The sequence below is a fragment of the Anguilla rostrata genome, chromosome 18, assembly GCF_018555375.3.
Source record: "Anguilla rostrata isolate EN2019 chromosome 18, ASM1855537v3, whole genome shotgun sequence".
NCBI lineage: Eukaryota > Metazoa > Chordata > Actinopteri > Anguilliformes > Anguillidae > Anguilla > Anguilla rostrata.
In genome coordinates this window covers 18,551,124-18,574,291 of record NC_057950.1, presented here as the reverse complement: position 1 = coordinate 18,574,291, position 23,168 = coordinate 18,551,124, and the positions used below count along the sequence as shown (strand labels likewise).

Genomic DNA, 23,168 nt, shown 5'->3' with positions numbered 1-23,168 from the left:
ACATGGTTAAATGCAATACTTTCAACTTAAACCCACCTCCTTAAACAAACTGAGTAAGGGAACTAAAAATATTTCATTTTAATTAAGATAACCCAACACAAATTAGTCACTAAGACTATGTTTTTAAGTTAATGCCACTTAATTGGTTTCACCTCTATTAAATTGGAATACCTTTGATTCCTATAAAAATTAATTTGATTACTTCATTCAAATGAACCTAAACAATTCAGTTGGGAAAACATAAAAAAACACAGGTGTAACAAATTGAAGTAAAAATGTTAGATCTATCAAATGAAACATTTTTTTCAGCATAGTTTTTCTATGCAAAAGATTCCCTAGTGGAATATATACTGCTCACTTAATTTTATGAATTGAAGAGTCATTACTTAAATTATTTAATTAAATTGAATGCAGCAACTGGATTATATTTGAGTAACTGGAACTTGGGAAATGTAAGCTTTCTTGACAATTGCATTTTTTGAGCATACTGTACTCAAACTATTTATGCCAGTGAGTATGCCAGTTATGATTTACAGTGTCAGTTAGCCATTTGGCTTACTTGTGTGACATCATATTGACAGCCGTACAGAACTCCCTCTTCAAAAAGCCAATGACAAATAGAGATCACCGTATATGCATCTGCACAGCAGCCCCTCCCAAACTTCTCTTCTAGCTTCCTCTGGTACATTTAATATATTTGCAGTGTGGCTGCTATTCCAATATGACACTAAATTGAAAATCAAAGGATTTGGATATCATTTGTCATACTTTGTTAGCCAATGACAATATGCATGCACAATGAATAATTGTCCTCTTATACACCATTGGCTCCTTGCTGTCAAGCAAATTAACTGGATAATTTCATTTGCTCAAATTAGATTTGACAAACTGTTTATTATCTTCATGCATTTGTAATTGTTGCGTAATTACATCTTAATGATATAATTGCTATGTTTGCCATTACTGAAGGTGTTTCACTATTTTCTTAGTTTGCTATTAACCCTCCTGTTATGTTGCGGGTCAAATTGACCCTTTTAAGTTTGAAAATCAGGAAAATACTTAAATTATTTTCAGTATGAAACTTTTCTACTGGCCTTAATTAGTGTAATCAACATTTTAAATGAAAATGGTTCATTTCATGTATTTGCAAACCCCCCCTGTATGGGGATTGACCCGGGAACATTTTTGCTCTACCTAAAAAATGAACAGAACAGGAGGGTTAACAATACAATGACAATCTTTCTTTAATGTATTTATGCAATATTTATTTTAATATTCTTTAATACACTGGCCATTCCTTGCAGTGGAGGATTTTGAAGCACGAATACCTTAAAACCAAAACCTTGTGAATTAAACTTACAGAGGTAGAGAAGTATGATGCATCTGGCCTTCCATCATTCTTTGCTTTAAACGTGTGTTGCTAAAAAAACAAACAAATACATGACATGCACAGCAAGCAAACACTAATCATTTCTTCAGAGGACACGACTACCTGCAGTGGCAGTAGAAAAACAGCTGGGTATATGTTTCAGAGAGTGTGCAGTGTCTCCACAATGTGTGAACCAACTGGGCTGAGATCCAACGTGTTTGTTCTCAAAAGAACATTTATTCAAATGACATTTATTCAAATGTTTTGCTTAAAATCTGGTTTAGAGATGTGTGCGTGTGTGTTGTTTCCACCCATATAGCGCCCATCCTAATTTCCAGTGTAACATTAGTTCTACAGAGATGAATTAATGGTGCTACTGTACTAAACACCTGGATGTGCAAGCATAACTGCAGACACCACAGATCGGGTTTATTTTCTCTGACTCCTACAGAGATAACTGAAGGCAGTATTACTGTACATATACCATGGGAGATCCTGCTAAAACTGAGGAAACAAATTCCAGTCCCCCTACCTTCTTATTTGGTAGTGTTCCAAAAATAATGATTTAATTACTAACTACATAGAATCACCGCTAACTGTAGACTAGATTTAACCCATGGGCTGTTTGTATGGTTTGTGAGCAAATATGTTTTCCTTTTTTAATAAACTGGGAGCAGGGTCGGGGATGGTTCATTTCTCAATGTAAACATTAATAATTCTGAAAATAAATATATTTATGTGGCTTTTATGAAGATAAAGTGGTTGTTGCATTCCCTAATCTGGGTGCAAAATTGTCTCCCTCTTTTAGCACCGCAGAAACCCTTCTGCTTGTCCTGGGTAATTTGACTCCTCACTTATTTTTTATGAAGTAAATGTCCCACGCGCTGTATGAAGCGGCCTAGCTTATTGTCATGGGGAGTTGTGTGTGTGTGAGTCCCTGAGCTGCTGTAGAGTTCCCCAGGAGGGCTCCCTCTAGTGTGGCTGAGGACAGTCCTTGAGCTCTCCGAAGCTTGCGCGTGGGTGGTGAGCTTCCTCAAATGATCTGAAGGAGGTTGCTTCTTCTCCAAGGCACAGAAAGGTTCAAAGCGGGTGTACAGATGATTCTCTCTCTGGCTTCTGGGTCTGGGCTCCACACCCAGGCTTGACTGGTCTTTTTGGACTCTGGTCATGTGCGTCCCCCGCCAAGGGGTGGCGCCGTTTTGTTCCAGGTCCTCTGTGCTGAAACGCGGAGAAGATGACTTTCCCGCATTACTGGAGAAGTGGTTTTCCTTCACGGAGAGGTAAACGCCCCTCTCCTTCCCCGGTGCCTGTCCCTGGTCCTCGGATATCAGGGTGTCCGAGCTGCCTTCTGCTTTCAGGTTGGACCCAGATTTGTTATGAGACGAGCTGCCCTTTTTCTCCGGTATGTTGAGCAGCGATTTTATTTTCTTGGTGCTCTTTTTGAAGAAACGCGGCGAGCCCAGATTAGGGGACTTGGGCAGGGGTTCCTTCTCGCTCACGCTGAGGGCCGAAACCGACACGGTCCTGGACGGCGGCTCTTGCCACATCTGGGGCTGGAAGCTATTGATCTCCGCCTCCTTGACGTTGTAGTGGGAGACGGACCTCTTGTCTTCCTTGAGGTTGCAGGACGGACGCTGCATTCCAGCCCCTCGGTCGTCCAGAGCCCGTCTCTCACCCAGGCCCCGCCCTGCCAAGCCGTACCCATGCCTGGGCAGAGGCTCTTCACTGCCACTGTACTGCATGTTCATCCTGGGATCAGCCACACTGTGCCGTTTATACATGTCCTCTTGGAGGACATCCGGGCTTTTCTGCGACAGACCCCCCTTGGCACGTCCCAGGCTGGTGTATGAGGTATGGTATGCATCCCGACCTGGGATGCCCAGATTATTTCGAGGGTCTTCCAGAATCTGCAGGCTCCGCCTCTTCATCATATACTCGTCCTGCCTCATCCTGTTGTCCATCTGCGAGGTGGGCTGCCACTGCATGGAGGAGTAAAAGGGCGTGGCGGCGGGCGCGTTGAAGGGCATCGCGCCAGAGGAGTTGTGCGAGTTGCTGTTGGTCTCCGGCTGCTCGGGGATGGTGGATGTGAAGATAATGGAGGATCGCAGGCGTGAGGACATGTAGGAGTTGGGCTTGCTGTCCAGCGCCTCGTACTGGTCCAGGTAGTCTGTGGACTCCCCCAAGGGCACGTCTTTGTTGTTGAGGTACGACTCGATCCGCCAGGTGCGAAGGAAAGACTTAGTGGTGCGGTCCAGGCTGGGCAGGTTCTGCTGCATGGAGAGAATGTGCTTGTCGTTGCCATGGAAGGACTGGCGCAAGTTGGCGTTGCCTCTCCCGTACACCTGTCCCAGCTTGGGCACCTGCAGGGGGTCCCCCATGCCCCTGGAGAAGTGTTCGTTTCTTCCGGGAGTCGCATGCCATTGAGCCCCCTCTCCGGACACGTTCCAGTTGCTGGCGCCGTACTTGGGGTGGGTGGGGACGAAGGAGGCCTCCTGCCTCTCCCCCGCATAGCTGTGCCTCTTCAGGAAGCCCAGCGCGTCAGGGGGCTGCAGGTGCTGAGGGCGGCCGCGGCCGTTAGCGCCGTGGTTGTACGCGGGCCTCGGCTCCGCAGGCAGCCTGTCGAGCGGCTCCTCCTCCCTCACCCCTTTTCCGCAGGCCTTCATGTAGACCGTGTCCAGTGTGTGCCTCAGTTGGTCGCTCCTCTCGAAGGCCTGGCCACACTGGGTCTTGAACCCCGGCGCCGGGCCGTGCCCATTGGCCCGGCCCTCCGCGGGGCAGAGCACGGCCGGAACGGTGGAGCGAGCGAAAAGAGTCCGGAACTCCTCGTCATACAGCTGCACCAGCTGACCTGTGATCACCTGCACCATACTGAGGTGGATCTTCTCAAATGACCATGTGAAGCTTAGAGAGCGAGAGAGAGAGAGAGAGAGAGAGATCAATATCACTGCAGTGGAGTCTAATGGAGCCTTCATTTTGTCCATTTATTGAAAATGAAGATTTCAGAAATCCTTCATTCAAAGGGTCATTAATTCATTATTGCCATTTAGAGAGATTTTGTCAAGAGGGCATTGTACTGTGATTTATGCATTTTGGAGAGTAATGTGTCCCAGCCTCCTTAGACTTGACAAGTGATTTGTGATGTCCAATGACGTGTGGGGTAAAAAATAACGAAAGAAAATTTAATAATAAATATGTTACTGGCATGATGAATTTCCTACTTTTTTGAAAATCCTGTCTCACTCATTGACGCACTGAGTGACTGAACTGGATACATACTTATACATTCAGTCTTTCTCTGACACACACACACACACAAACACACAGGCGTGCATACACACACACATACAAGCACACATTCCTCAAAGGGAAGTAATATGGCTTCTAGAACACAGCATTCATACACTGACATTTTACATTTTTCAAAAGGGCATTCATCAATTCATAATGATAGATTGTCAACAAAACATCATAAACAGCAAGCTCAATTTTTTCTTCATAATTTGACAACTCAAGAAACAACATTTAGATTTTTGACTTATACAAGCAGTTGGATAGGTATGATTTTAGGGCTCAATTTTGTATTCAAGTGGCTTTAGGAAGGGTCTTACAAATACCTGTATGAGCCAAACAGCACAGTCTGGCAGTCCACCAATAGAAACTTCTGTTCCATCGCCCCGTGAAATCGAGCTCCAGATCGGCAGAGGTACTCATGTCCTTTCACCGTGCGCACTCTCATGTTCTGCAACCAAAAACAAGGACAGTGCTCTTGGGTCATTTACAGCAGCCAAAAGTGCAGGTGCATGACAAGCATAGGAAATAGGAACAACTTTGTTTTCGCTTTTCCTAAAGAGACCAGAAGAACCTACCAATCAAGTTAGTAGAAACAGATTTTTTTTCTGACTATGCTTCCAGGATTACTTTATCGCTGAGAATATGGAAAGAGGGTTTTCACCATTTACCACTGCTGTGGTTTGTTTTATTTTTGTTATCAATGTGCTCTGTGATTGGTGGAGAGTTCCTCCCTGGTTTCGATATCAGAAGACCATGCACATCATTCCTATCCTTATTGTAATCCTGGGTGAAGTGTTTATTGCCTTTGGAAATTCATCTGTCACTCCTGTACCTCAGAGGAAGGCAGTTGCACCAAGGGGAGGGGCTAATGGAGTCATTTATGAGAGTGTCAGGACAAAGGTTCTGTGCAGAGAGTCTCCAGTCATAGTTACTTTCATCCTCAGACAACAAGCCCACCCCTTTGCTTACTATCTGGTTAAATTCATTCAGAAATGTAGGATAGGACTTTTTGAATGTTAACTCCATGTTTGCTGTCAATGCAGCTACTTACCAGGGTTCTCACTAAAGAAGCTGTCTATAAAAATAGTTTTATTATTTGGTTTGCTAGGTAAATTTACCAAAGCAATTAGGAGAAAACATATTGGGTGTGGTGATCTGTCCTTTATCATCATTCATTGAATATCAGTTGAAGTATTTGAAAGCTGACACATACACCTGTCGGCTAAGGCTAAGAAGAAGAGAGGTAAAGCTGGCTGAACGTGTGCATTAAATGAATAACTCTTGAAGCCTTCAAGCTATCATTTTGTAATATAAATGTGTTTAAGCAACATACTTTTTTATTATTATTGTTATTATTATTTTGTAATTGGTGAGTAATAAACTTTCATATTTCAAACCACACAAAGGCATACACACACACAAACACACACACAGAGGCACGTAGGCACACACGCACATGCACACACACGACCACACACACACATAGCATCACACACACAAACACACACACACAGGCACGTAGGCACACACGCACATGCACACACACAGACACACACACACAAGCATGGACGCGCGCACACACAGTTTTTCTTTTTGCGCCATCGAGACCAGAAATATTAATTAATTCAGACAAAGAAGACTATTATGTGAAATTAACAAAAAAATGAACAAATGATTATGAATCCAATAAAACTCTATTAAATTAAATAGGGAATAGATTAAATAAAAACGACTGAATGATATATTCAACACCAAAATGAAATTACATAAAATGGTGATAATGACATAAAAATAGAGCCATAAAATTAAATATTCTCCTTTTATCTATTCACATTAAACTTAAGGCACTTTTAATTTGATAGCTGGTGATCCTATTTGTACAGTTTTATTACTTTAATGCAGTGTAACTACATTCACCATCACATTTATTTTGAAACAGATATTGTAAAATATTACGGTTCTTACTGTAGGTCTTGAACCGAAAAATTTCCAGAGCAATTCCTGCTCTCACTTACACATGATTCTTACATGGTAAAGTTCTGTAGCATTTTGGGCTAAGGCTCCATGTGTAAAAAGGGCTTGAGATATGCCCATGCACCAGTACCAAACCAAAAAGTGTTAGACATGTAAGTAAATGAGGTACTTGGTCCCAGTTTGGCACTACTGAACACTCCAGAAACTCTTTTATTGACCCTGTTGTTGTGTGATTTCCCATCCAGTTCTCAGTTTCAGGTAAGCTCTTAGGCAGTCATTAAACTATTGCGTAATTTATTGAGTGAGTGAACATTTAATTGCTTTGGTTATTGAGCGTTTTATCTAAAGCATAACACCGGTAATGTGAAACCTGTTTGTGCAGTCAGGCCTGCTAGGTTTTGTATTTGACAGTAGTCACATTTATGTGACCTTAGAGAACACCTGTTGTTATATGCCAGTTGACAGTTTAGGTCAAAAAACAAACTCACACTTTGACTGCTCCTGTGATTGAATATGTCTGTCTTTTTAACAAAATTATTTTGTTAAAAATAAATCATAAAAGAAAATGTCAGTTGGCTACCAAGCTCATTGTATTAAAATCAACAAAAATTCTGTCAAATACAAACTTAGCAGTCCTAACTCCACATGCATATTTCCCAGGTTTTACATAACAAGAAACCTAGCGATTGGCTCCCAGACGAGGGGTTTAGCTGGGATACATGTTTTGTTTTTTTGTTTTTTGGAAGATGCTGCCAACTAGTGTGCCTGATATCCTAACCTCTTTTTTCTTTGCGAGTGCGATGTCCTCTTTTCCCTTACAAGTGATCACAAATGTGCAGGGAAAGTAAAATATAACTCAGGGTGCAATGCATGATCCTGCCTCAAATTAATGTATGGTAAATGACTGTTGAGAAACTGAAATGCAATAACCTTGGTAACCACAATAGGCCAGTTGCTAGTTTGGTTTAGGAGACATGCTACAGGGGTATAATCCAGCCACATTTTTTCTGTAAAATGTATGTCTGCCTTGCCCCGCGACTATGGCACGTTTAGTGTCATTATATGTTTTCTAATTATAGATGGTCTTTTCGGCATGTTTTTTTTGACATTCATATGATTTGTATTCTGAGGCAATTTCCAACAAGAAACCCCTCTTGTAACAAACAATTTTATTTCACCTGCCTCTTTTATTGAAAAGTACACTCCACTGCCATTATTGTTCAGGCCATAATGTGTCTGCAGTCTTCTTACTGTTCATATTGTTATCTTTAGAAATGCATATTAATGAAACCTGTTTCAAAATCAGAATAAAAATGTGTCTGGGTTTCTTTTTACATTTTCATTATTCTTTCTTTCATTGAGAGGCCACTGAGAGAAATTTACCCAGATTCTTTTTTTAAAAAACTTTTACACTCATTTTTTATCAGTATAACCTATATCACTATCATTATCTGTATGATGTATATCAGCATATTATCAGTATATCATCATTGTACAGGAAAGTTTGGGGGTGGCAAGTGCTGCACTGCATGCTCTTGTTATTTCATTTTCAAACATGTAATGCATGGCTAGAATTGGGCATACCATACATATGAAATGAACATATAAAGTCAAGGGCAATGAATATTTATAAATCCTTCCCAAGCTGTGACAATGAGCCCAAGGCTATGTGGATTTAGAGCAGCAGACTGTGCCAGTGCAGGTTGGGACAGATTGATTTAGAAATGATTTGTGCATGGAAAAATAATGAGAAAGGGCCACCCTGCACATAAAGACACACATATGCCCCCACCTCCAGGGGTCCCCTGGATCTGCTAGTGCCCCAGGGATGCTTTCCCTGTTATTCCCCATCAGCTCCATGCTGGCTGATATGAAAAAAGGATATGGGGATTGCAGTTACAGTCATCTGCTAGCAAAACCTTTATCTCAATTTGTACACCAGTCAGTGAAACCCAGTCTGCTCCCACAACCGTAGAGTCCAATGCTTTGTACATCAGTGTCTGCTACCTTTCAAATCTTTCAAGTTATTCTGATTTTGTTGAAAATGCCCTATAGTTGCATACACAGCATCCTAAATAGTCATACTTACTCTGGAGGTTTTTTTTTTTTTTGGTTTTTTTAACTTCAGAATCACAGCATGACGAATGCCCGAAATCACAGCTTCTGACCTGAACCGCCCATTAAATTACTGTTTTGTAAAATGACCCTCTGGATGTAGGTATTAGGTGCTTGCACTGCACAAAGGCAGGTTTCAGAAGATGGTCTGAGCAATTTCTTATTTTCAACAGCAAACATAGCTAGGTTTTAGTCTGCGTTTGCCATAAGACCATTTGTTATAAATCAAGTTATTAAAACATGCCCATTTGCTGAAGCTCAGTTGCATATTAGAAGCACATATTTTGACATTTTAATGGTTAGGGATAAGATTCATACTGTAGTCTGGGTTGTCGTGGTAAACATTTCCACTAGATTGCAAAAGGAACCTAATAAAATTATTTTGACTGAAATTTACACAATTCAGATGTCAGTTGACAAAGGGTCATTGGTGTTATGTTTTGGAATTTGGAATGAGTGTGATATACTCGTCTTGCATTATATCACACATAATAATCAACATAAAATCACTTATAACAAGCAAAAGTTTTTTCCAGGAATTCACTGGCGCCTTCCCACTTCTGACATTTCAATTTGTATCTTTTTGAAATTAGATTATTTTATTTTTTTTAAAACCAATTGCTTGAAAGCCAGCAATGTTAATAAAGGTAGGTGGCAGAAAATCTTGGAATTTTTTAGTGGTCTAATATTACAATACATGAATAAATGAATAAAATGTAATAAAAATGCGCCCACATAATGACCTGCCAATCTCGGGCCCTCAGAGCCTGCTTGGACACAGTTGATTGGCCACACAATCTCTCACACAATCGTTGCCTTGTGTTCCTCAGATCGTCACTAAGAAAAGCAACCATCCAAATCTTAAAGGTCAAAAAACCAGTTTCTACAATTATGCTAATGTGTCCAATAAATCATTTTTTGGATTCACCAGTCAGAATACACCTGCCAGGACAGCCCATTGCGAAACCAACATTTGGCTGAAAGGTGAGCCCAGATGGAGTGTCTAAAATAAATGCATGCATGACATGCATGTTGAAATAATGAAGCTTTCATATTTTAAATTATTTTTGCTTAGTTTTTATTTTGCATTGTATCTATGATATGAGCTCAACTCTAATTGCAGGTTCTCTCAACTTTGTTTCTCTAAATGACTTCTGCTGATTTTCCTCCAGGTATCTCAGTGGTCATCCTACTAATAAAGCTCTGAACCATGTAATTACTGCAATGAATTTCAAGACTGTGAATGACTCATTTACATTTACATTCGAACCCTTAAGCAGATAATGGTTATATAAGAATGGCATGCCCACCAGTAGTTGCACTGTGTCTTGGAAAAAGTACACAGATGGAAAACTTTTAAGATATTTTCAGAAAACCTCCAATTTAGCTGCTGAACACACTCAGGAGATACAATAGACATTGCAAGCCATTTAGAGACAGCTGTGATAACAGATCAATTTAAAATACAAGACAGTAAATTTTGAAATTTGTAATACAGGAACCCTGAGGAATGTGCTATATATATTGCCGTATAACCTTTCACGTAATTAGATAACGTATTTGATGGAATTTGTTTTCCTCTTGGTATTCTCACAGTTAGGGATATACATCTCTAAAAGTAAGTAGCATCTGCCACTGTTCAGTTAGCAACTGCATCTCACAGGTGGAGGTGCTATCTGCATCGCCTGTAATTAGCTCAATAGATGTAAAAGCATATCTTTCTGTGAAGTTATATAGCAGAAATCTAACAGCAGAATGTATGAGAAATGCAGTGATGTCATATTACTTTGACATATTATTATTATTATTATTGTTATTCACCTAAACTGGAAGATTGAAGATTGGAAAAAGGTCGCCTGGTCTAAGAAATCTCCCTTTATGCTGCATCATACAGACATAGGATCAGGATTTGGTGTAGAACATCATGAATCCATGGATCCATCCTGCCTTGTGTCAGTGGTGCAGGAAGACGGTGGTGTAATGGTGTGGAGAATGTTTTCTCCAAGTTAGGCCCCTTAATACCGATTGAGCATCATTTGAACGCCACAGTATATCTAAGCATTGTTATTGACCATACCTTTATGGCCGCAGTCCACCCTTTTCAAATGGATACTTCCAGCAAGATAATGCACAATGTCACAATGCACACACATTTCAAGCTGGTTACACAAATGTGACAGTGACTTCAGTTTACTCCAATGGCCTGCACAGTCCTCAGATCACAATCCAAAAGAGCACCTTTGGGATGAGGTGGAACAGAACATTTACAGTGTGAATCTGTGGCTGAAAAATCTGTAAGACATGATGCTATTGAGTGAGCATGGACCAAAATCCAGCACCTTGCTGAATCCATGTACTAGATAGGTGTACATAACTAAATAGCCAATGAATTTATATGCAAATGAAATAAATAAATGATGGTACCTTTATAAAATGCAGTACGTTTCCATTTTGAATATAAAAGCTGTTTCATTTCAATTTATTTTGAGTTAAATCACTCCTGACAAATAAGGTAATTATGAACTTTGTATTTTATGCCTGCCAAAATAACTTATAATCTCAGCTGTATGTTGAGAGCACTTCTTGTGTGTGATGTGAAATTTTTCATCTTCATTTAAGCAATAATTACTGCTACCTCACTTGAAGATTATGCACTCCTACAGAATATATTATCTACACTGGGCTTACACTTGGACAAGTAGGGTGAAAAAAGACGGGCAATGTCTGATCCTTAAGGATCACCCAAAGGATAGGTAAAAACACTGCAATGAATAAATTTGGCATTCATTAGACAAACTTGTTGTTCTACTTGGCTGTACGTATTTGTCTTTATGGGTTGTTCGGGTCATTAAAATCAATTTTTGTTTTGAGATGGTTTGAAGAGAACCTTAATCAAGTCAAAGCTTCAGTAACTTGGAGACTGATGCGAGTGTTTTATGTTTTAAGATGAAAACAGCGGAATTGGCAAAGCATGTGAAATGTGCATGATCTGTAACATGCATGAGATGCATGTTCAATGGCATGATGGATGCATTACATATCGTGTGAGGGTGACATGTCACTGTTTGTCGTCTAGGCTAGATTCAGCACCCTAGGACCTTCCGGGAGGAATACTGAACCTATGCATGAGCACTCAACCTGTCTGTTCTAATGCTTGGCAATATCAATTCCGTATGTTAAATCTAACATACACGCATTGCATCGTTATTTACGCTGATTTTTATTTCTGTGTGCTGGGACACAAGCAAGTAAAACGCGGGTAGCATACTAACATGCACTACTTCAATCTAGTCTAAGCCTGTAAGTGTCTCTCATGAAGTTATGATGTGTATGACGTGATCTGTGTTTTGCTTTTTGTTTCAGGGAATGGTGAAAAACAGCTGTGTGAACTTCTAACTAAAGGACATGCAAATGCTCACATGATTCATCAAACCCTGACTCCCTCTTCATGTGTATTGTAAAGAGTTTGTTGCTGAGTATAACTAGGCTTGGGGAGGGGGGGGGCAGGCTTACATTCTGTCACAGTCCCAAAGGCATCAGCACACAATACTTCCCTCATTGGAGGTTACACTTTTTGGACTGTCTAACCCTCCCCCCTTTTTTTCCCAAACAAATTGGGGAACCAGCATTGATCTTAAGAGCTATATGTTTTAATCAAATATTTATGAAATTCAAACAATAAACTTGGGTACAGAAACATTTTTTCTTCTACTGTCAATTAGCACAGGGAGTTATTCATCATTACTGTACCTGAACCTTACACAGAATTATTCCAGAACACACATCAGATGAAAGCTCTGGTGATGTACAATGAGGTCTATAGAAATATGAAGGCAGGTATTGTACTGAAATATGTTGGTTTTGAACGTGAATCTTAATGGATCACACTGTGGGGTTCCTTTTCCACAATACTGTGAATAACATTCCCTTCCTATAGCAGGAACAGGCCACATTCTGCCTCATCTCACAATAGACCAGAATCCATGGGTCTCTGTGTAAGCAAGGGTTTAAATCATGCGATTGGCCAATGAAACAACAATAGAAAGCATGTCCCGGTTGAAATTGTTATCTCTTCCAGGCGCAGAAATGAGTGAATGAATGGATGAAAGAATGAAGGAATGAATCCTAATCTTACCCTTAGTCTCTGTATCTGGATGTCCTGCTTCTCTGCCATAGTGAGAAAGCTTTGGAGGCCAAAATCATCCAGAAGAATGTAAACTGCGACTCCCCTTGCTGAGGCATCAGCGAGCTCTTTGAGTATATCCGCATCTGTGAACATGTCCATTGCAACGGCAATCACCTGTGAGGAAAGGGAAAGAGCAGGCGAAGTGATGAAAACCCTCAAAGGCAGAGGTGTCCACTCTTCCTTTACCTGAAAGTCAGGTGTGTGTCTGGCCAATCGGTACCACTAATTATTCAGTTAATTTCCCGGGGAAATTGAAAACCAGGGTCAGATTTGGTCCAGATTTGACTATCCATGTAATAGACTATATTTCACAGACAAAAGCATCTTGAAAGTCATTTGGATAGTCACTGGTCGTCTGTTTATTTAATCGCTTATTGCTGCCCAAGACAGGTTGGATGTTAAGACAGTCTGACTCACCTGCTCTAAGATGTTAGATGGAGTGAAGGTGAAAATGGTTGAATGTTGTAAATGTTCTATGGTAAAATACTAAACTAATAAATTCAGTTCAAAGTTAATCCTCTGACAGGAGATCCTGGAATTTCCTTGAAGTGAGTCCAGTTTTATGCCCTTTGCACTGGTATTCCTCTCTACGAGTTTTCAGATTGAATTAGAAAATATATGGTTGAAGAATGCAAAATCTGTGTGCAATGCATGTACTTATTATTAATCAGCTACTATGCCAGGGTCTCTGACACCAGTGAAAATCAATGAAGTGTACACAACGGTATGAAAAAGTGGAATAATGTATAAACCTAAGGTATGGTTTAGTTAAGGAAAAATTGCAACCCTGCTAGTGATATAATAAGTAAATGGTATGTACTTAAAATAAATGGTGTAGGTTTGTTCCCCGGGCTCGGCACGCTACACGGCAGTAGTTATTGTATGAGTAATATTCATCTGTGACTAACTGTATTATGACAACAGCATTGTCCTTACATGGTGCCCTTATAATCTGGGACCAGAACCACCATGCTGTCAAATTAGGGCATTGAATAAATCTGAAAAGAAGATTGTGAATGCAATGTGTTCTGTGTGTTCTGAATGCTGACTGAGTGTTATTTGGTGCAGTGCACAGTCAATGAGTCATACTCAAAGACATCAGACAGCAAGTTTCTGTTACTATTACTGCACTATGCTTTACCCATTTCCTCCATGCATGTGTTTTCGGGAAAGCGCAAGTTCCCATAACAAAGGATAGCAAGGTTTTCCATGGTGGTGGAAAGAAATGACTGTATTTAATGAGTGAGAATAATCATGTTAATTCCTTTTGGTATATTATTGAAACAATGTAGTTACACATACAAATTTGGTACCAGACCATATCATTACACTGAGAGAGAATACATATGCACAGAATGAACATTCTAAATGTCCCATTTGGATATCCAGATTGAAAGCTTGCACATTATTAATTTAGCCATGAGATGCTTATTAAAACACTTCCCACCACATGCTTAAATAAAAATATTGCTTTGTTGTTTGAGTGTTAGGGTTACGGTTAGTACCTGTGTGAATATATTTATTTATTTATTTATTTTTATCCTGAATTGTATTGCTACACGTAACCAGAACTTCAGATGAATTAGCAAATCAGCATTTAAGTTTCAGTTTGATGTCTCTGCTATTCCAATTCTGGCTATACATTTGGAGTGCAACTGTTGATCCTGTTGCTCCTGTGATATAAGTATTTAATGCATCCTGCAAACCTGCAAACTTTCTCTGAACCTGCTGAATATATTTAATTGAAAACTGGATTTTTTCTTTCACTGACTCTTACTTGGACAGTCCAGGTTTTGGCTTTTCTGTCTGGGTGGAAATGATGAAAATGTTGCTAGTAATAAGATTTTTATGCCATTTAAAGTAAGTAAGGAAGTTTATAACAAAATTTGTTTTGCATTAATATTTAATATTTTAAATTTCTTATCAAACACTACAGTACAAGCAACAGCAGAAGCTGAAGCGTGCCCTTTAAATAAGAAAGCTAACGGGGTAAAATTTGTTCATTCCAAGACCCTGACTCATGGCTTTTATACAATGGTGTTGCTGTAGCAACAGGGTACGGTCCTGCTCCAGTACATGAATCCTGGTTTATAGATTAACGTGGGGGGAAATATATATATACAGTGCCGTCCATAACGTTTGGGACAAAGACATATTTTTCTTTGTATTTACGCTATGCCAGGCTGTTTGTGATTTCTGAGCTGACCAGTGCTCTCTTTCATCTTAATGATGTTCCAAACAGTTGATTTTGGTTAACCATGCGATTTTTACATGGTGAAACCAAAGTGTATAAACAATACCCTTAAATAAAAGTTGAAAATGTGCACTTTAAGAACATGTTCGATTACAATCTAAAATTGTGGAGTACAGAGCTAAATCAAGAAAGGAAAAAACATGCCTTTGTCCCAAACATTATGGAGCTCACTGTATATACATAATAAATTGAACACACACTAACACTATATAGATATACTGTGTGTGTGTGTATACACATGTCCATATGTTCTCATTTTCATATGCTGAGGCGAGTTGGGTATGCAGCATATCCTCACAGATGCTCTGAAATGATGAGGTAGTCTGAAGCACTGAAGCACACAGCATGGGCACGTTACCTGCCGAGCATCCTGAACCTGTTTCCGGATCACCTCTTTGATGGTGGGACTGTTGAGCCGGGGCGGGTGGAAGAGCAGCTCGATGTTGGTGCCCGCGCTCAGCTTCGAGCACTCAGGCCAACCCAGATCCAGGTCGGGTGTCTCCACGTCAGAGTTCATGGGCCAGTATGTCCCAGAAGAGGACGTATTTTCGGGGCAGCCATTGACCTCCTCGCTGGGGCTGCTGGTGGTGACCGGCAGCCTGGTGCGCTCCTTGATGAAGAGGATTTCCCGCTCGGACAGAAAGTCACCAATTTGCTCTTCCTTGAGGACCTCCTGGTACTTCTCCTGCCCTTCGCTGACCAGGGTGTCGATAGCTATCCGGTAGGACTCCTTGTAGTGGGGCTGTATGAAGTCCTCCTGCCGGAGATCTCCATTCAGGGAGGAGAGAAGGGAGAGCTGGGACTCCATCTGTGCACTGATACGCTACACCCCTCCTGCGAAAACACAGTTTGAAATGTCAGTAGCGTCCCCAGGATGTCATCATAAGGCCTGTAGTACGAACACAAATTTTCTATTTACTTATTGTCTGGCTGTTACTTTAGCTTGTATAACAGGAATGTGACATTTTTGGGTATCTTTACTTGGCCATCCTATATGGCTGTATGATTGTATGACTGTTTGGCGATCGACTGTTTGACTATATTACTGCTTGACTGTTTAACTGTTTGGCCTACAGTGTAAAGTGAAGCCCAATTGGGTACAGGCTGTGCACACAATAATAATTGGACTAAAAATATGACTGTCAAAAATACTGTCCATTCCAGCTTGTTCAAGACATGTTTTCCTGCCTGTACAGACTTGTTCAGTTTTGTGTAGGGAATAACACTGGCTACTTGTTAAGTGGCAGTTCAGTCCAGTGATTTCCTCTGGTGTCCGGCCCAACAACAAATACTCATATGAGTCATGTGAGATACCAGAGATAGCCTACATAAAAACATCCATCCATTCATCCATTATCTATACCCGCTTATCCTGGTCAGGGTCGCCGGGGGTGCTGGAGCCTATCACAGTGTGAGAAACCCTGGACAGGTTGCCAATCTGTCACAGGGCACACACACCATGCACTCACATGCTCATACCTATGGGTAATTTAGAGTCTCCAATTAGCCTACCTGCATGTCTTTGCTCTGTGGGAGGGAACCGGAGTACCCGGAGGAAACCCATGCGGACAAGGGGGGAACATGCAAACGCCACACAGAAAGGCCCAGGGACTCGGACCCAGGACAGGACTGGCAGAGCATCACCAGAGAAGATAATCAGTACCTGGTGATGTCTATGGGTGACTTCAAGCAGGCATTGCATGCAAAGGATATGCGACAAAGTACTTTAATTTTCATTTACATAACATTAGCATGTCCCAAACATTATGGTGCCCTGAAATGGGGGGACTATGTATAAAACATATATATATAATGGTAGAGACTGGTGCACAGTCTCTAGCCTTCTAGGATGATTGATATTTTTATATTTAAAGTGTAAAGTGTTTTTACATTAAAAGTCAAGAGTTTTAAACAAGCAATTAGAAATAAAATATATAAATTGTAGAGTTTAAATATTACTGCTATTACTGCCTGCTATGCACTGTCCAATTAACACAGAGGAGTGTTGTACTGGTGCTTCAGAATTCCAGGGGAGGTGTTCCCTTATTTACATGTGTCAATCTGATCACAATCTGTGACTGGGTTTGCATTAAAGGATCCTTAAATGTAAAAAAGTATACGGTATAATGAGCATAGAATATTTCCACTTTTGTCTGACTGTGTTTTGATGCCGTTGTTGTTGTTGTAAGTCTTCTGTGGGTGGGTGAATAATCTTTCATTGCACGGTCACCAAAGTTTTCAAGAAAGAAGTAAGGCCTTAGTTATATCATCTAGTTCACATTATTATGTAACCTGAAATGGCATGACATATCTCACAAATAATTTCATTTAAATAACCTTGAGTTAATCATGTAGGCATAGTACAGTAGGTAGTAGGAAGCTTAACATACACAGATTTTCTCTGCGTAGCCCAGCTTGACCAAACCTAACAACCGCAATCGAGCTTAACCGGTATCACAAAGGTGGTTATAAACTTGTTAAGTGAACATGGGCTTTGTTAATCAAGTTCTGCGTGTTCCCATAAAAGGGGCGTTGTCTGCAGCAATGGGCCAACAGTGGTACAGCATGGACTGTACTCGAGCAGCGTATTGCGCATGTGCGGAAAAAAGACTGACATGGACGAGCATAATGCATGGATCCAAAGAACATAAAACAATCATAGTTGCAAAAATCAACACCCTTACCGCCAACAAACCCCAGGGACAAAAAGTTCTAGACAGAATTTCACAGTGAGAACATCATACCAACAGGCAACATGGTGCTAGTGTGATGGTGTGGGGTGCTTTGTCACCTTGGGACCTGGATGACTTGCCATTATTGAAGGAACCATGAATTTGCACTGTAGCAGAAAATTCTTGAGGAGTATGTTTGTATAATTGGGTCATGCAGCAAGACAATGATCCAAAACACTAAAGGAAGTCCACGTCTGAGTGGCTAAAAACAAACAAAATTTAGGTTTTAGATTGAACTAGTCAAAGTCCTGACTTGAACCAAATAAATGCTTTTGCAGGATCTGAAACAATTCATTTCATGCTCGAAAATTTACCAATTTGTCCAAATTAAGGCAATTATGCAAAAAAGAATTAAAGCAATTATGCAAATTCCTCCACAGCGATGCGAAAGAGTGATATCAAATTATAGGAAATGTTTGGTTGCAGTTATTGCCGCTAAAGGTGGTGCAAACAGTAATTAAGTTTAAGGGATCAATTACTTTTTCACATGGTTGATGAGGATAACTTTTTTCTTCAAATAAATTAAAAAATTTTAAAAATGTGTTTGTGCTTACTCAGTTTCATATTTGTAATATTACATTTTATCTGAAGCTCTGAAACCATTCAGTGTGACAAATATGCAGTAATAGAGGAAATCAGGAAGGGGGCAGGTACTTTATCAGTGCTGTATTTACCTTACCACTCCTAAGGAATAAGCTCTAAACTCTCACTAATTGTTTTGTAGTTTATGTCTAATGTGACAACTGCATATTCTAGAGCTCCTAAACCTTAAATTACAGGATAATTAAAATATCTCTAGAAGAACTGACACCAATGCAATGTAACTCACCACGGCAATATACCCCAATTAAAAGTGAGTCAGCTTTGTGATATGGAAAACCCATGGTTAAAGCTAAGGTTAGCTTGCTAACCACATATTCTTGCTTCACAGTACACCGCCCATGTAGTTTAACCATGAAAATGTAGGATATTATATGCATTTGCATATAATCTATATGCATTTGTTGCATATTGAGCCACCCAATACCATCAAGCAGTAACTAGGTAAAATATTTTGCTTTTCTAGAAAGGCAAATACACCAAAAAAAATGTTGTTTTTAAAATACGAATGATGGTTTTGTGGAGGCAGAAAATGGGAAGTGTGAAATATAAGGTTTTCTTTTGCTGTTTACACATCAGCTTTTTATTAGTGAATTCCTCTGCCGGCTCTTTCACCAGAGACTCTGAAATTTCCCAGCAGGCATTGCAGTAATGCAGCAGGCTTATTTATCTAACAGAGAACCTGTGTGACAAATAATATTTATCAGTCTCTTTCCCAAGGTGATTGACAAAAAGCAGAATGGAAGCAACTGGAACAACATCGTTTATGAGCAGGGCTCTGCAGCAACCCAAAATGAGTCTCTATTTCTAAAATGATCTCTGCAGAAATGACAGTACACAGAGCTCTTCCAGCTGTCTGTAGGGTACTAACAGAACACTGTTTTTTTGTTGTTGTTTTGTTTAGGCGGTTCATTAGCACTATTTAAACAGCATTTCCCTGACATGACCTTTGAATGCTGTATGAAGTTTGACAAGACGGCACCCTGGGGTTGTGTGTCAGCAGCATGCAGTGAGCTCCAACGCCCCAAAATGTTCCATGTAAAATCAAACCTGACTCTTTTTAACTATAATAAACAACATTTAGTCCTTGGTGGACTCATATGACCTATGCTGGAGTTCAGTTAACACTGTCAGAGTTTATTCATTATAACCCTGAGAATATTGTTCTGCATATACCCTACGGTGGTGTGTTATTTGTACTTGTCCAATATGAGGCCCATGCCAGTAAGTGGTATACTGTAAGAACAGTCAAACTGTAGCAAGCAATGAGGTGCAAAACTATGGTTGTCTTCACTGCCAGTCACCAATAGGCCGAATCATTCAAGTAGAATATAATAGGTTATAGCGTACATTGTTCTTCAGCTTAGTCTACACAGCAGAGAATACTTTATTGTGGAGTATCCCTGTCAATTAACACACATGCTTCCAGGGGTGGCTAGGCAGAGCACTCCGACAGAAACCATGCTGGAGAAGTTTGTGTCGATCCACAGAGAGCAGCCTCATGCATTTACATTTAGCCAGGTACTCTTATCCAGAGTGATTATCAAACATGCGTACATGAAGGCTTACGCAATGAGCTGAAATGGATGCCAAGTCAGGTGTCACAGTCAGTCATCAGCGGCAGGATTAAACCTGTGGCTCCCAATGGGTCTCCACAGCCTCTGAGGTCTGCTATGCCTCATCACGTGTGCCGTGCTCGATGCTGTAAGGAGACGCACTGCCCTACTTTATTACAGTGAGTATCACACACGCTCATTACGTTTCCTTTGAGGACACACACTGCGCCAACGGCTGCCTCGCTACACAGAAACCGTCATCCTACACCCTGTGTGTCAGGCGGCATGCCCTGACTTATATTGACGCCAGACTTGTTTCGGTTGTGGCTATCCCATAAACACACCCCTTGCCTCTGGTGAGGGTGGGGAGGTTCCGGAAAGTGCGGTGTTTTGGTGTCACATTTGAAAGACTTGCCAGATTTACAGGATGGTGACAGACGCACATTTAAAATGGCTAAATCTGTTCAGAGCATTGTAAGCGCTTATTGTTTGCAATTGTCACTGTCCTTTCATAATTTTAGCACCCACTTTTTGTGATCCTGAACACGCTATGAGAACCACAAATCTGACATCTGCCATGCAGTAGTGCGGCATTGTCAGTAAGGGACTGGGAGATTACAGGTTCAGACACCAGGAAAGGGTTCTAGTATTGTATGAAATGTCCAAATAATGTTCACTGCAGGAAAGTGTGAGAGTGGCCAATTTCAACAAACAGCAAAGAAGCAGGCCTGTCCAAGCCAAACACAAATCCACCGGCTGCTTCCTGAGAATGGGCATCCCCAAGAAACCCTTCGGTTTTCAGTTCATTATCAGTTTTTTAGCAGCTGAAGTAGGTTTGCCAATTTGTTTCATCATGGTAAATGTGGACTCTGCACTCAAAAAATCAATAGCCAATACGAAAACAAAAATGGGCTGGTGATTTTTATGACAGCTCACACAAATGTATGCTGAAATCCTGACTTCAAAAATCATATTAATGAGTTGCCCCTCTAATGTCACCATTTAGAAGCTAGTTAATTTAACGGAAGTATTATTAAAAACCATCCCTCCCACTGCTAGACATTTTGCTGTTCTGTTGACATTCCTTTTTAAGTACAATTTTAAAGGGCATCCAAGAAGAAAGTTGTTTTTCCATTTAAAGTTAAAGCATTTAAAACATAGCTTGGTGTTTATCTCCATGGAATATTCAACCAAAGTGCATATATAGTTTTACCTGCCAACCTTTACTTTGAAAATGTTTTCTCTCATTTTCAGCTGTCAGGCTGTAGAATAATTATATTCATTCAATTGTATTCCCAAGCACCAGTTACACGATGACAACTTATAAAAACCACATTTTTCAAAGTCTGCTTTAGAAAACTTGCCTTTTTCTTTTATTATAAAATCCTTCTGGTAAATTCTGCTTGTAATTTATAAATGTATTCTGACAAGCATAATGAAGATGCATTAAATAAACACTAAACCACAGCGTAGGTTTATCGTCTTTCAACACAACGATGCTTCATTCAGACTTTCACAACCCTTCCAAACATTCCACTGGGATATTTACAGACCTTCACACAAAGCCTCGCAAAGATTCCAAACACTTCCCAGAGTCTTAGCCCCCAACCCCCCCCCCCCCCCCCCCCCAAAAAAAGGAAAATGCTCCACTGAAGACTTATGTTATACAATGTCTTTACAAGCGACTTACTTTAGGTTTGTCAGTAACAGCCAAATCCTCATGGAAATTCCCAGTACATTGTGGCTTTTTTCAATGTCTATGTTATGTCAAAAAAAATAAATAAATTGAAATTATTCTCATATGCTTCTAGAAGCAGCAGTGCTTTCCCCTCCTAAAAGTAACAAAGGACTTTCCTCGGAAGTGTCCCTACATGAGTAGACCTGGGAATTCAGAACAGGGCGTGGATACTAGTTTTCACATGCAAATAGAGGCAGACTAAACCTGCTCGCAGCCCAGGCCCTGCTGTAAACCTGTTTGGAATCTCTGGCCAAGCCCCTTTTCCTGCGCGTGTGTGTGCGTGCACGAGCCTGTGTGTCTGCGTGTGAGCATGTGTATCTGGCGGTACAGAGTACACCCAGATAGCACCACCACCTCCCACACAGTTCACAGCAGGGTGTCTGTCTGTCTGGGTTTGTCAGGGTAAGGAAATGAATTTGACGCAGTAACCCAGGCCACATAATCTTGATAAAGTAAGCCACACATGAGCTGCCCTCTGAACTTTGGTAGCCTGTGTAGAGACTTTGGAATTGTTTGTTTTGTTTGTTTTTTTTATCCCTCAGGTGATTGTAAACAACAACTGAATGTAAGGCAGTCATAAATAAATAGGACAGGAAATTGACATTAAAATGATGAAAAATTATATGAAAACGAATAAAACATTTGCCGCAATAAAATTAATTAGAAAATGTTTATTTAGAAAAAATGCTGAATGTGATAAAGAATAGGCAGTGTTTACATCCTCCTGAGAGCCAGCAAAAAAAAAGTTCAAGTATTTTAATTTTTTGATGTAATACAAGTGTCTTGGATGGCAAGAAAATTAATACTTTTAAAGATATTATTTATTTTATTTTTAGTGAATGTCCCTTGTAGTGTAGGCTTCAGCATAGCAATATATAGTTCTTGTCATTTTGATGAATGAGAAAAAACTGAATAATCAGGTCTTAGGACGATAAAGCACCTTTCAGAGATCTACAAGCAGAAAGGAGGAAGTCCTCTTGCCTGCCAAAATGGTTACTTCAGCCCCTCCCCCAACAATGAGACAAGGCTGAGGAGATACGAACTCAGCATATGTTCAAATGCAAAAACTTTATGGGCTGAGCCACGATGATTACATGCTTAATTAAGCCTTATCTAACAGGAAGACAAAGGAATGGCACTATTATAAAACATATTTTGATATGTTGCTGTCTGATGGAATACATTATGCAAGAACATCCAGGGACTTTTTTTTTTTTACATTAAAGGCATTCCAGAAATTACTGCAACTAGAGTACACTATCTAATATTTTCAAACGTGGCAGCCATTTCACCGTAAACAAGCACGTACTCTACAACAAAATCGTGACTAAAGATCATTCCTCTGACTTCTCT

At 40.3% G+C, this 23,168-nt stretch overlaps 1 protein-coding gene across 1 annotated transcript; it reads right to left on the bottom strand.

Moving 5' to 3' along the window:
* Window positions 1–1,201: 1,201 nt before the first annotated feature.
* On the bottom strand, window positions 1,202–22,008 carry fam83b (family with sequence similarity 83 member B). The gene is made up of 5 exons (XM_064317780.1): window positions 21,768–22,008; window positions 15,548–16,023; window positions 12,885–13,049; window positions 4,984–5,108; window positions 1,202–4,270 (listed from the first exon to the last, which is right to left on the bottom strand). Exons 2-5 carry the CDS (start codon window positions 15,995–15,997, stop codon window positions 2,224–2,226), a joined length of 2,787 nt encoding a protein of 928 aa, XP_064173850.1. The 5' UTR covers window positions 15,998–16,023; window positions 21,768–22,008; the 3' UTR covers window positions 1,202–2,223.
* Window positions 22,009–23,168: the final 1,160 nt, after the last annotated feature.